The sequence below is a fragment of the Schistocerca cancellata genome, chromosome 12 (assembly GCF_023864275.1).
Source record: "Schistocerca cancellata isolate TAMUIC-IGC-003103 chromosome 12, iqSchCanc2.1, whole genome shotgun sequence".
Taxonomy (NCBI): Eukaryota; Metazoa; Arthropoda; class Insecta; order Orthoptera; family Acrididae; genus Schistocerca; species Schistocerca cancellata.
In genome coordinates this window covers 63464487-63477386 of record NC_064637.1, presented here as the reverse complement: position 1 = coordinate 63477386, position 12900 = coordinate 63464487, and the positions used below count along the sequence as shown (strand labels likewise).

The 12900-nt window shown below is 42.3% G+C and overlaps 1 protein-coding gene across 2 annotated transcripts in view; it reads right to left on the bottom strand.

Moving 5' to 3' along the window:
* Positions 1-11970, bottom strand: part of LOC126109606 (peptidyl-prolyl cis-trans isomerase G) — a 61760-nt gene extending 49790 nt beyond the window's left edge. The window contains exons 1-5 of one of the 2 annotated variants that reach the window (XM_049914649.1): positions 11800-11970; positions 11264-11575; positions 11078-11165; positions 8816-8845; positions 4190-4335 (exon numbers count right to left, since the gene is read on the bottom strand). In XM_049914649.1, the coding sequence (XP_049770606.1) occupies positions 4190-4335; positions 8816-8845; positions 11078-11165; positions 11264-11555 (556 nt within the window). In that variant the 5' untranslated portion in view covers positions 11556-11575; positions 11800-11970. Of the gene's footprint in view, positions 1-4189; positions 4336-8815; positions 8920-11077; positions 11166-11263; positions 11576-11799 lie in introns of those variants that run through there. The other variant, XM_049914650.1, reaches the window with a different exon arrangement.
* Positions 11971-12900: the final 930 nt, after the last annotated feature.

The window sequence follows — 12900 nt, the reverse complement described above, 5'->3', positions numbered from 1 at the left end:
ATTGAAGTCCCCAACCAGCAAATAGGGGGGTGGAAGCTGACCAAGAAGATGAAGGAGATCAGCTCGTGCCATTGGTGTGGACGATGGAATGTATACAGTACAAAGAGAGAGCGTGTATCCGGAAAGGGAAAGACGGACGGCGACAGCTTGGAAGGAAGTGTTTAAGGGGATTAGGTGATAATGGAGAGTATCATGGAGAAGAATCATGAGTCCTCCATGGGCTGGAGAGCCTTCAACAGAGGGGAGATCATATCGGACGGACTGAAAATGAGGGAGAACAAAGCGGTCATGGGGACGCAGCTTCGTTTCCTGAAGACAGAAGCTGACCGGCGAGTAGGATCTTAAGAGGATCGACAATTAATCCCTATTGGCTCGAATGCCGCGGATATTCCAGTGGATAATGGACATGGGGTGAACAGAAAATGGAGGACTGTGACCAAAGTTGCTGTCAAGTCAAAGACTGCTCGGAGCTAGCGACCGACAGCATGGAATGGCAGTCAGCCGAAGGCAGAAGATCCTGATCCATAGGTTGGTCAGGAGCAGCTCCTGCCACCAGCGATCGGCCGGTTGACCGGCCACCAGCAGTGCGCCTCGGCGACACAGAAGACGGCCGAGGGCGATTTCCGCCAGGTGGTGCTGTAGATGGGACACGCCTTGGCGGAGAAGGAGAGGAACTGGGTTTCTTTGTAGCCTTCTTGGAAGAATGATGTTTAGATGGAGGAACCGATGGTTGGGAAGTTGCGGTACGTAAAAACTCTTCACGAGTATGCTCTTTTTTCGAAGACTTGGCGTCCGACTTTTGGGCTCGAGATTTAGCAGAACCCGATGAAGGGTGAGCCATAGAGTGGGCAGGCGAAAGTGGTGAGGTTGAATGAGCGATCTTTGCGCTGGCCGATCTGACGACCGTGGCACTAAAGGTGAGGTCGCAAGTCTGCGTGGCCGCCTCCTTTGTTGGCCGAGGAGAAGCAAGGACAGTGCTGTATTTTCCTGTCTGAGGCACGGTGGGCTTGCGACTGGCGAATAATTTTCGAGCAGCAAAGGTCGACACCTTTTCCTTCACTCTTATTTCCTGGATGACCTTTTCGTCCTTAAAAACGGGGCAATCTCGAGAGGAAGCAGCGTGGTCACCCATACAGTTGATGCAGCGAGGGGATGGAGGTGGACAAGCACCCTCATGGGCATCCTTGCCACACGTAACACATTTGGCTGGATTGGAACAGGACTGGCTGGTGTGATTGAACCGCTGACATCGATAGCAACGCGTAGGGTTTGGGACGTAAGGGCGAACGGAAATTATCTCATAGCCAGCTTTGATTTTCGATGGGAGTTGAACTGTGTCAAATGTCAAGAAGACAGTGCGGGTTGGAATGATGTTCGTGTCAACCCGTTTCATTACTCTATGAACTGCCGTTACGCCCTGGTCAGACAGATAGTGCTGAATTTCTTCGTCAGACAATCCATCGAGGGAGCGTGTATAAACGACTCCACGCGAGGAATTTAAGGTTCGGTGCGGTTCCACCCGGACAGGAAAGGTGTGGAGCAGAGAAGTAAGCAGCAATTTTTGTGCCTGGAGGGCACTGTGTGTTTCTAACAACAGGGTGCCATTCCGTAATCTGGAACAAGACTTTACAGGACCTGCAATTGCGTCGACACCTTTCTGAATAATGAAAGGGTTGACCGTGGAGAAGTCGTGACCTTCATCAGTCCGAGAAACAACAAGGAACTGTGGCAACGATGGAAGAATCGTCTGTGGCTGAGACTCAGTATACTTACATTTGTGAGCAGACATAGTGGAAGGTGAGGAAACCATTGCGGAAGAATCCCCCATGATTACCGGCGTCTCCGATGGCGCGCTCCTCCCTTGTGGGGGCCCTCTCTGAGGGCACTCCCGCCTTAGGTGATTGTTCACACCTCAGGTCACACCTCCCGACAAACGGACGGAGGGACCAATCGGCACTTTCGGAAGGTATCAGCTCGGGTAATCACCCCTCCCTGGGCCTGGCCGTTACCAGGGGGTACGTACGTGTCCTACCTGTCTACCCGGGGCGGGGAATTACGCGTTACCCCGTCACCGGCTACGCACGAAGGGCGTGGGTCGGCCTTCAGACACGCACAGGGAGGAAGAAAGAGAAAGGGAAAGGAAAGAAGAGAGGTCTCAAACGCCGCAGCGGAGAAAAGGGAAAGAGAAGAGGTAAGGAAAAAGGGAAGGACAAAGGAAGGAAGAAGACATAAAAGCAAGAAAGGCGAAGAATGCAGTACATTTACGAGCGTCCGTCTCCGGACGTAGGCACAAACCATACTCCCAGATGGGGAGAAAGGGAAGGAAAGAGCCAGAGGTGAGGGGAGGAGGGGCGAAGATAGGGATGGGGAAGGATGCGGAATGGGAAGGTATGCAGCCCGGAAAGGAAGGAAGGCCACATTAGCTCGGGGTCCCGTGCTCGCTACGCACGTATCCACAAAAGAGTTGTGGACCCCCTGGGGGGTCAAAGCAAGTGAACTGTGTGACGATATTGCTGTGTGGGCAAGTGGTGTTGTAAACAAAAAACCAGGAACCTTGTTGTACATACTGAGGACATACCCTGTGTAGACATTGCATGAAACAGGTCAAAATTTCAACTTACCGTGCAGCGTTCAACGTCGTTCCCTCAGGTAGAAATGCCTTGTGGATAGTGCCTCGACTATCAGAAAATGTAATGAGCATTGTTTTGATGCACGATTTTTTGGCTCTGACCTTTTCCGACGAGGTGATGTCAAAGAACGCCATTCCATGTTTTGCCGTTTCATTTCACGGTCATACCGGAGACACCAGGTTTCATCCTCAGTGACAGTACGGGTGTTGCATCCACCGTTTTGACAAAATTCTGTGAAGCCTCTAAATGTGCCTGCTTCTGATCGTCAGTCAAGTGATATGGCACAAGACAACAATACGTCTTCCTCTCCCCTAACTCCTGCGTAAGGATTTGTCACACTGATTCACAGTTCATCTGCAGTTCATCGGCTAATGTGCGCACAGTTAATCAACAGTCATTCACGATTAATGTCCTCCCTCTCTCAATGTTTTCGTCATTGACGGCAGTCACCAGTCGTCCGGGGGATTGTCAGAAACACTTTCCCGGCCTCATCGAAAATGGGCGAACCACTCGTACACACACTTCATGGACAGTGCTCTATTCCCATAAACAAGTAGCAGCATTGCATGCGTTTCTTTTAGTGTCTTGCCAAACTTAAAACAAAACTTTAAATTGATCCTTTGCTCGTTCATTGTCCTGTTGTCAGTTCAGAACCAACGCACTAAACAAGCACTTTGTCCAACAGGTCTAACACAGAATACACACGATGCTCAACTGAACTACAGTGGGGACAGGTCGTCAACACCGGCTGCTACACAGGTGCAGCGTTGTGAGTCACCAGTATTGCCCGATCGACCGTTCTGACTTCATTCACCCAACTTTATTGTCAGAGGTTGTAGTTCTCTTCGTGGAGATAAAATGGGCATACTAAACATTCCTTTTAGCCTTCACTTTTGGGCTGCCACATCTGAATCAATGACAACACGGTTGCTCTGCACACTGTGCTTACAAATAATTCCAGATAAACGAAATTCAGCACCATTACTCACAATGACGCTCTAAAGCAAATACACACACTGTTCAGTAATGGTCATAATTCTCACAAAACACATGCCTCTTCACGAGACCTTTATGGTAAACTTTGAGTATCTCACTGCTTATGACAGTAACTGCAATAGCAGGCCAATTCTCTGCAGTGATTTCTGTGCAGTACAAGGAGGCAGTCACAAACTCTGTCAACTTTATCTTAACTTTCAGCTGTCTAGGCATCCTTCAAATGCCCAAAATGTTGTACATTTATGCAAACACCAGTAACGATTGATTCATAAGGATGAGAGCAGATTAATTACAGAATGTACAGAGGTACTTACACAGTCATTCTGCCTCTGCTCCGTATGTGAATGGAAAGGGAAGAAACCCTAATAACAGGTGCAGTGTGAAGTACCCTCTTCCGAGCACTTCACTGGGGTTTAGGGAATACAGATGTAGGCAATAGCATTTCCTCCCCAGACGACAAACAACTGCTGATATCGGAAACCGAACTCTCTCTCTTTTGAATACTTATGAGCTGTAACTCTGGAAACTATCCCGAAATAAAAATTTCACTCTGAGAGCCTCACCTTTGCCTCTGATCTTCAAAACAAGCTCTCCACAGTTTGTGACGCGTGCGTCCTGCAGGGGGCGGCACATGCGGTCGACCGGCAGGCCCTCGATGTGAGAGACGACGTGCTGGCCAGATAGCACGTGGCCAAAGACCACGTGTACTCTGCAACACAACATAACACAATAATCTAACAGCAGAAAACAAATCACCTGCAACAGTGACAACTGCACAATCTCCTTTGCTGGAGACAGCTTTACAACTGAGGGCAGTGTGGCATTTAATGTTAATCTATATAAATGTCAACTTTTGCAGCATCCCAGGACTGGAATGCAAGAGGGAACCAACCCACACAGACGAGGAACATTTCTAAAATGGAAGAGTAAATGTGGCTAATAATTATTCATTTATTATGAGAAAATAAATATACAGGGTGTCCACAATGAGACTCCAACATTTTAATGTCCTATATCTTTCTCATTTCAGATGGTGGACCTGTGAATCGTGAAGGGGCAGACAGAGCAACTCAACAAGTTTGTGGTGCGCAAATTTGATACGCCAAGTGGCCGTAGTGGAGCTGCAATCAATTGTTTTAGCAAAATGGAGGATATGAAGGAGCGTGCACAAGAGATCTGGTGGTACGCAGACACAAAATCGGCGACCCAAGTGCAAAGAAACTTTCGTCGGGTTTATAACAAAGACTAGAAAGAAGTGGTGTGATCAGTTTATGGCTACTGGGAGTGTTGCGAAAGGGCACGGTGGTGGTAAGCCTAGGATCAGCGAACATCATGTGGAACAAGTGCGGCGGTCATTCGAACAAAGTCCACAGAATTCAGTGCAACAGGCAGCATGAGAACTTCGTATGAAACGTTCAACAGTGCATAAAGTGCTTCATCAGCAATTACATTTGTATGCTTATAAAGTGTAGGTTGTGCAAGAAATCAAGCCTGATGATCGAATAAAGCGAGAAGAATTTGCACGTGTCATGTTATATCGCATTGCCGCGGACGAGACTTTTTATCAAGCGTGATGTTTACTGACGAGGCAACCTTTCACGTGTCAGGGGCTGTCAATCGTCACAATGTACGCATGCACCTAGGGAACACAAGCCTGACAGTCCGAAAGTTAATGTGTGGTGTAGTTTGATGATAAATCGCATTGTTGGGCCGTTTTTCTTTCAGGAGCCGACTGTGGATGGAGCCATCTACCTGGACATGTTGGAACAATTTGCCATGCCACAGATAAAAGACCTGCAGCCAAATGTGATTTTTCAACAGGATGGTGCACCAGCCCATAGGAGCCTTTATGCCCGAAAAATTTTAAATGACACGTTCCCGCAACGATAGATTGGCCGTGGAGGTCCAATTACTTGGCCGCCACGTTCGCCTGACATACCCACCCCCCTCGATTTTTTCTTGTGGGGTTATGTGAAAGACCGGGTATACGCTACACCAGTAAAGGACCTGCAAGACTTGAACAGTGCATAAGAATTGTCATCAACTGTGTGACAGAGCAGTTGCTCCGCAACACAAGGCACGGAATCGATTATAGACTTGATATTCTTCGCGCCACCCGTGGTGCCCATGTTCAAGTGTACTGAACCGTCCACCTGTGTATGAAAACTTGATGAGCTGCTGTATGATTTGTCTGTATTTGTTCGACAGTAAATTGTGTTTTCTCTCAGATTTTATGAGTTCAAATGTTGGAGTCTCATTGTGGACACCCTGTATAATAGTACTATCTAAATATACCAGTAACTTATTTTCAACAATTTGCAGATTAGCTACATCTCGCATTCTAGCGCACAATTTTACACAGTATTTATAACAATTGTTGATCAGCCTCAAGACGTTAAATTTTGAGGAAAAACCATATAACTTACAAGGACAATACAGTCTGTTTCGAACAATTAAGCTATCAACAAGACAACTACCTGTTAGCACTACGTAACCGAAACTGCTACTGAGACAGTACTTATTTTTTTCATACCTATGTTAAGTATCGAAGTACTCTAACACTTGCGAGAATATGGAGGTTCTGAATGGGGACAATTATTAATGCCTTTGACTTTCTTACAAACTTGATAATATGAGACCACAGTGAGAAAAAAGGGGTTTTCAAAGGGGATGTAAAGACAGCTTCAAAATGTAATATTTAAAAAACAGATTGCTATTACGCCACCTCTTAACCGAACTCTGACCTTCCCAACTAACTGATACCTTGGGCTATACTACTGATCAGTATCACCACAGCCTTTACTTCACAGAAAGCACTGGCAGTTACATTAACTGCTAAAAACAGAACAGCAGTACTGCGAACTTTACTCAATCCACTGAAAACTTTTTTTTCATGAACTTTCATTGTGTGACACTACAAATATTCTCTTTCGGAGTTAATTTCACTAATGCATAGGTGCAAAATGAAAGGTGAATACCAAATACATAAAAACAACGTTCTACGTCCTACACAATGAATACGACCATAATCACAGGCTATCAACTTCAGACACAAACATGTATACAGCCTTCTGTAGAGTCCTCTAGTCTTGAAAGACAGGGTTCATTCATCACAAAAGATGTTGCCAGTACTGCAGACCAAGCCAGAAGTTGTCCTCCCCCACACAAGCTAGGCTCGTTGTGTCACATTGGTCACAAGAACAAGGCAGTTGTCAACCATTCCAAGAGCACACAGAGTATTGTGTGAAGCATAGTGCCGGAAGAGCACAGTGCCTTACCTGACAGCACAAGAAGTCTCAGTGATCTGTATATGGCCTCCATTGTTCAGTCTCCTTTAACAAACGCCATTGTTCAGCCTCCTTTAACAAACGCCAAAGTGAACTATGACCTTTGTTACAGAGCATCGAGTGACATTATACTGAGTGCACTATCTGAAAATTACCTCAAGCAATTTAACAGAGAATCGACTCATGGAGATAACATCTTGGACCTACTGATAACAAACAGACCCAAACTTTTCGACTGTAAGTGCAGAACAAGGAATCAGTGATCATAAGGCCGATGCAGAATCCCTGAATATGGAAGTAAATAGGAATATAAAAAAAGGGAGGAAGGTTTATCCGTTTAGCAACAGTAATAGGAGGCAGATTTCCGACTACCTAACAAATCAAAACAAAAATTTCTGTTCCGACACTGACAATGTTGAGTGTTTACGGAAAAAGTTCAAGGGAATCGCAAAATGCGTTTTAGACAGGTACTTGCCGAGTAAAACTGTGAGGGACAGGAAAAACCCACCGTGGTTCAACAACAAAGTTAGGAAACTACTGCGAAAGCAAAGAGAGCTTCACTGCAAGTTTAAAGGCAGCCAAAACCTCTCAGACAAACAGAAGTTAAACGATGTCAAAGTAAGCGTAAGGAGGGCTATGCGTGAAGTGTTCAGTGAATTTGAAAGTAAAATTCTATGTACCGAGTTGACAGAAAATCTTAGGAAGTTCTGGTCTTACGTTAAATCAGTAAGTGGATCGAAACAGCATATCCAGACACTCTGGGATGATGATGGCATTGAAGCAGAGGATGACACGCGTAAAGCTGAAATACTAAACACCTTTTTCCAAAGCTGTTTCACAGAGGAAGACCACACTGCAGTTCCTTCTCTAAATCCTCGCACAAACGAAAAAATGGCTGACATCAAAATAAGTGTCCAAGGAATAGAAAAGCAACTGAAATCACTCAACAGAGGAAAGTCCACTGGACCTGATGGGATACCAATTCGATTCTACACAGAGTACACGAAAGACTTTGCCCTCCTTTTAACAGCCGTGTACCGCAAGTCTCTAGAGCAACGGAAGGTTCCAAATGATTGGAAAAGACCACAGGTAGTCCCAGCTTTCAAGAAGGGTCGCCAAGCAGATGCGCAACACTATAGGCCTATATATCTGACATCGATCTGTTGTAGAATATTAAACATGTTTTTTGCTCGTGTATCATGTCATTTCTGGAAACCCAGAATCTACTCTGTAGGAATCAACATGGATTCTGGAAACAGTGATCGTGTGAAACCCAACTCGCTTTATTTGTTCACGAGACCCAGAAAATATTAAATAAAGGCTCCCAGGTAGATACCATTTTCCTTGACTTCCGGAAGGCATTCGATACAGTTCCGCACATCTGTTCCTTGTGGCACAATCTTTTCTTTGTGGTATTTACGCACAACGTACAGTGGAAGCAGTAGAACTGATCTGCGTCAGCTTCAAATACAGGTTCTCTAAATTGTCTTAGTAGTGTCCCTCGAAATGAATGGTCCTATTTTTGTTCCATTCTGTCTATTTTTGTTGTTGAATCTATATAATGAGGAAACATTGAATCTGTAGATACCACCCATTGACTTTGCCTCCTCACATCATAAAAATCTACAGATAATTATGCCACAACAACTAACACTATCTTCACATTTGTTTCAGAAAATAATAAAGAAGCAAAATAAATACCGCCGCTGTTCTGTTCTCTCTTTCTGTGTATGTATGAGAACATTCCACATCACCATCATGCTACAAGTCAAAGACAATGCCGGGTATCACTAGGTTCAAGCAACTCCAAATAGATAACACTAAAACATTACTGTAACTTTTCAAAATACTTTTCATTCATTATGAGAAATTCGTATAATTACAGAACTACATTCAACTTACCCGTCGAGATGAGGCGCCGGTTGTGTCGTACTAGAACAAAACATGATTAAAGAGCAAGAAGTCGGCCACGGCTAACGGGTCCCGCAGTGGCGCCCACATCTCAACTACACAGAAACAAAACAGCAGTTCACATCTGGCACTGTAGCTACATATCTCTAATCAGAACCAACTCCAGCAGTAACTGGCAATGACAAAATTCGAGCGTCACTTACAAATGTTGAAAACCATTCAAGTTGTGAAACAGCGCAAGTGATGAGTTTAATCATTAAAAAAGGAGTCTCACAATATAAAATGAAAATGGCCAGACTCAGTAATGTGTCCATCAATATTAACTGAAGAATTTTATATCACTGTATTGACACTTTTCTACAAGTCACAAGAAATCAACAGATAATTACAAACATATGTTTTCAGCAGTGCATATGTCTATGGACAAGATTCACAACACAATACTACATAAAAACATTGCAAACTTAAAATTTATACAATAAAATTTTTAAAAAGTTGTTTCACTGGTTGTATAGTTTTCAAAAAAGTTAATTTTTAGTCTTTCAACTGAATAACTAGAGAGTGATAAGTATTTATTAAAAGCATGAGCTCTCATCTCAAGAAGAAAAAAATTATCTGATTGCAAAGTAACCACAAGTCTTGTATACATTAATTACACAAACTTGCACTCTTAATTTAATAAATGTCAGAGAGGGAGAGCACTTAACATTCCCCACACTCACACTGCATAATTATGATAGAGTATCATATTTCTGATATCAGTGTAGTCAAATTTCCTCATCAAATTAAAGACAGCTACATGGCAATGGCAAGATTGTGGAACTACGTGAATATTAACATTTATTTAATTCTGTTGTAAAATTATACTGGGACACTACGCAAATACAGTACTTTAAACCACACGATAAATGCTGTGCTGACACACACACACACACACACGTACTGGAAACTCCCTCTCCTTGCGTTTTTTTAGTATGGCATTGACACAAACATTAAGCTGCACTATCAGTTAACCTGTCACTGCAACTTTTACTTGGCTATCAAATTTGTTTGTTTTGCTAAGTCACAACGAAATTATCACTTTGCAGACCTATACCTCAGATTGTCCTGCAGATCAGTCTGTAGCCATACCAAAAATTTCAGGTGAGGGCAAATGGTCCAATACCACACTTTAATCTAAAAATCTCTAGCTGAAAACTTCAAATTTCTATCCATTCACATGATAGTTTTACATTCAATACACTAGACACTCCCAAACCATTTCCCATTGAATATAAAGTACAGTACTGTCAACTGGTATGAGTCTGACCCCATTGGTGCAACATTGATCCCAGGGTCAATTTCATCCTTTTCTTTCCGTTTGTGGGTCAATGTATATCTTCTTGAAAACAAAAATTGTCATACATTACAATGGAATTTGTTGACCTGAACTCACACACATTAAAATAAATTTTTTTAAAAAATATTGTAGTTCAAAAAGTCAAGCACATCACACATATCCGCTTATAAATTCAATAGGGTAACACTTTCTTGGCCCAGAAGAAATGGTTAATCCTATCATCAGATTCCTGTGTGTTCAAATTCACACATTTTAATGAGGTTGTGTGACTTTGTTGAATTACTGGATACTGGAATACCACTCGTCTACTTTTACCAATGGCATTATCACCATGCTGAAAATCCCAATTTTGAGCGTATCCAACACTGTGACCAAAACATCGATCTTAACACCCACAGGAACACAAACATGCAAACCCATTCAGTGACTAAAACCAATTAAATTAGTGTAACAATTGCCATACTCATACTGCACATCAACGTTTATCCCAGAACCATTCTACAGGTGTTTATAGTAAAACAAATCTGAGGAATCACTGCAACCCAAAATCATGGGAAAGACTCTGACCCCCTTCAATTACTTTTATTCTACTACCCTATGCAAAAAATAACATACATAATGTGCTACGGGTGTTTGTATAAAAATGGACAATAATACTAAATAATAAAAACCAGCGTGAATAGAAACTGATTCTACAAGATTTCTTTTTTAACAACAATCTCTCATTTTCTTACTTACACATCTTACAGTCTAGAGTAAATGCAAGTCATATTTCACATTATCAGCTCCACTTCCAATATAAAACTATTTTCAATTTCTTATACAATGAAGTATTATGAAGTAAATAATGAGTTAACAAATGGCATCCACTGACAATTCCGGTGTTTTCAATTTCTTTCATCAATTATACTCACATGAAAAACTGAGACCCATTTGTATCTTTACCCCTGTTTGCCATGGACAGCAAGAATGGCTTATCATGTTTCAGCTCGAAATTTTCATCTGAAAAACCATAACAATACTCATTGAGGGGCTTCAAACATCTAGATCATCAGGAAGTAACACTACATGTAGTGATTTTTCTAATAGTGACATGTTACCTGCAAATGTTCCTCCATAAATTGATTCGCCACCGGTGCCATTTCCTACTGTAAAATCACCTCCCTGAATCATGAAATCTTTCACTACTCTGTGAAAGATAATTCCCTTGTAATGTAAAGGTTTGCCGGTAGTTTTTCCTTCACCTTTTTCTCCGGTGCAAAGGGCTCTGAAGTTCTCGCATGTTATTGGGCATGTATCAGAGAATAACTCGAAAACAATTCTGCCCATGGGCAACCCCCCAACTTCGATATCGAAGAAACAGCGGGGCCTGTATTGCTTCGTCACCGTCATTTTTACAGCTTGCACTTAGCCTGTAACATATTGAGAAAGAAATGTACCTGACGTTATGTTAATCAGTCGCTTACCATCAACATAAAGCCCATATCACTGAACATTTACGAACACGATGATAAGCAATGCAATGGACATAAAATCTTAAGAGCAAACAAAACACATTTTAGTAGGCAGCTATACGTTGCTTTAATCACATGCTTCAGAAATATGCATCAAATGAAGACACACTCCAATAACACACCTTAAATGCAATCTACTGCTACTTATTTTGAACCGTATCTGAAGACAAAAAAATACTCCGACACGCTACGATATTTGTTCCCGAAAACAAACACTTTTCCTACCCCAACACTATTAACTTCACACCAAAGATAAACAGTAACTAGCATTGACCCCCATTACAACAAATGGACGTCACGTACTGTCAAAGATTTTACGCTACACACAATTTTCTGAAATGTACCAACATCCTAAATGCAGACCAGCATGTCATTAGTACAAGTCAAGTAAATAATTCGAATGAAATAACCAAAAAGTTAGTTTAGAAAACCAAGCGCCAATTAGTTAGTCAGTTACATATTCCTTGATCGAAATCATGTGGAACGGGTCAGGTTACGGAATACATGTAGACAGGTACATGATTAGCGTTAACATTTTTTTAGTCTTACCGAAGTCACTACACTGTAAACACTAGAATTATATAGTTTTTAGTTCTTTTTCCTGGCTACCAGTTTTAAGCAGCATTTTGTCCCTGTAACAGAAGGAGTTGTTCGGGAGAAATGATTTTAGGTTAAATCTAAAATTTCATTTGCTGCCTGTCAGACATTTTGGGTTATTGGGCAAATGATAAAAGATTTTCGCTACTGCATATAGAACTCGTTTCTGAGCCACCAACAGCTTTAATGAAAGCTAATGAAGTTCATTTTTCCTATGAAATTGTAGGTGTGGATATCACTATTCACCGAAAATCGTAATGGATTATTTATGACGAATTTCATTAGCGAATATATGCAGCGTGACGGCGCACTTAGAATGTCTAGCTCCGTGAAGAGCTAGCAACATGACGTCTGTGTTTATGAACACCACATATTATTGTTACTGCTCCCTCATGTGCAATCAGTACTTTCTATGTGGTGAGTTACCTCAGAAAATTATTACGTAAGACATTATTGAATGGAAATACGCAAAATACGTCAGGAGGTTAATGCTTTTGTTTCTAGAATTGGAAATTACGGTCAATTCACACTGGATGTCACATTACGTCACGTCAGAATATTCCACAATGCATTCTAAATTGTGGCATTCACATAGGCCGTCAACGGGCCGTTACGTCACGTCACGT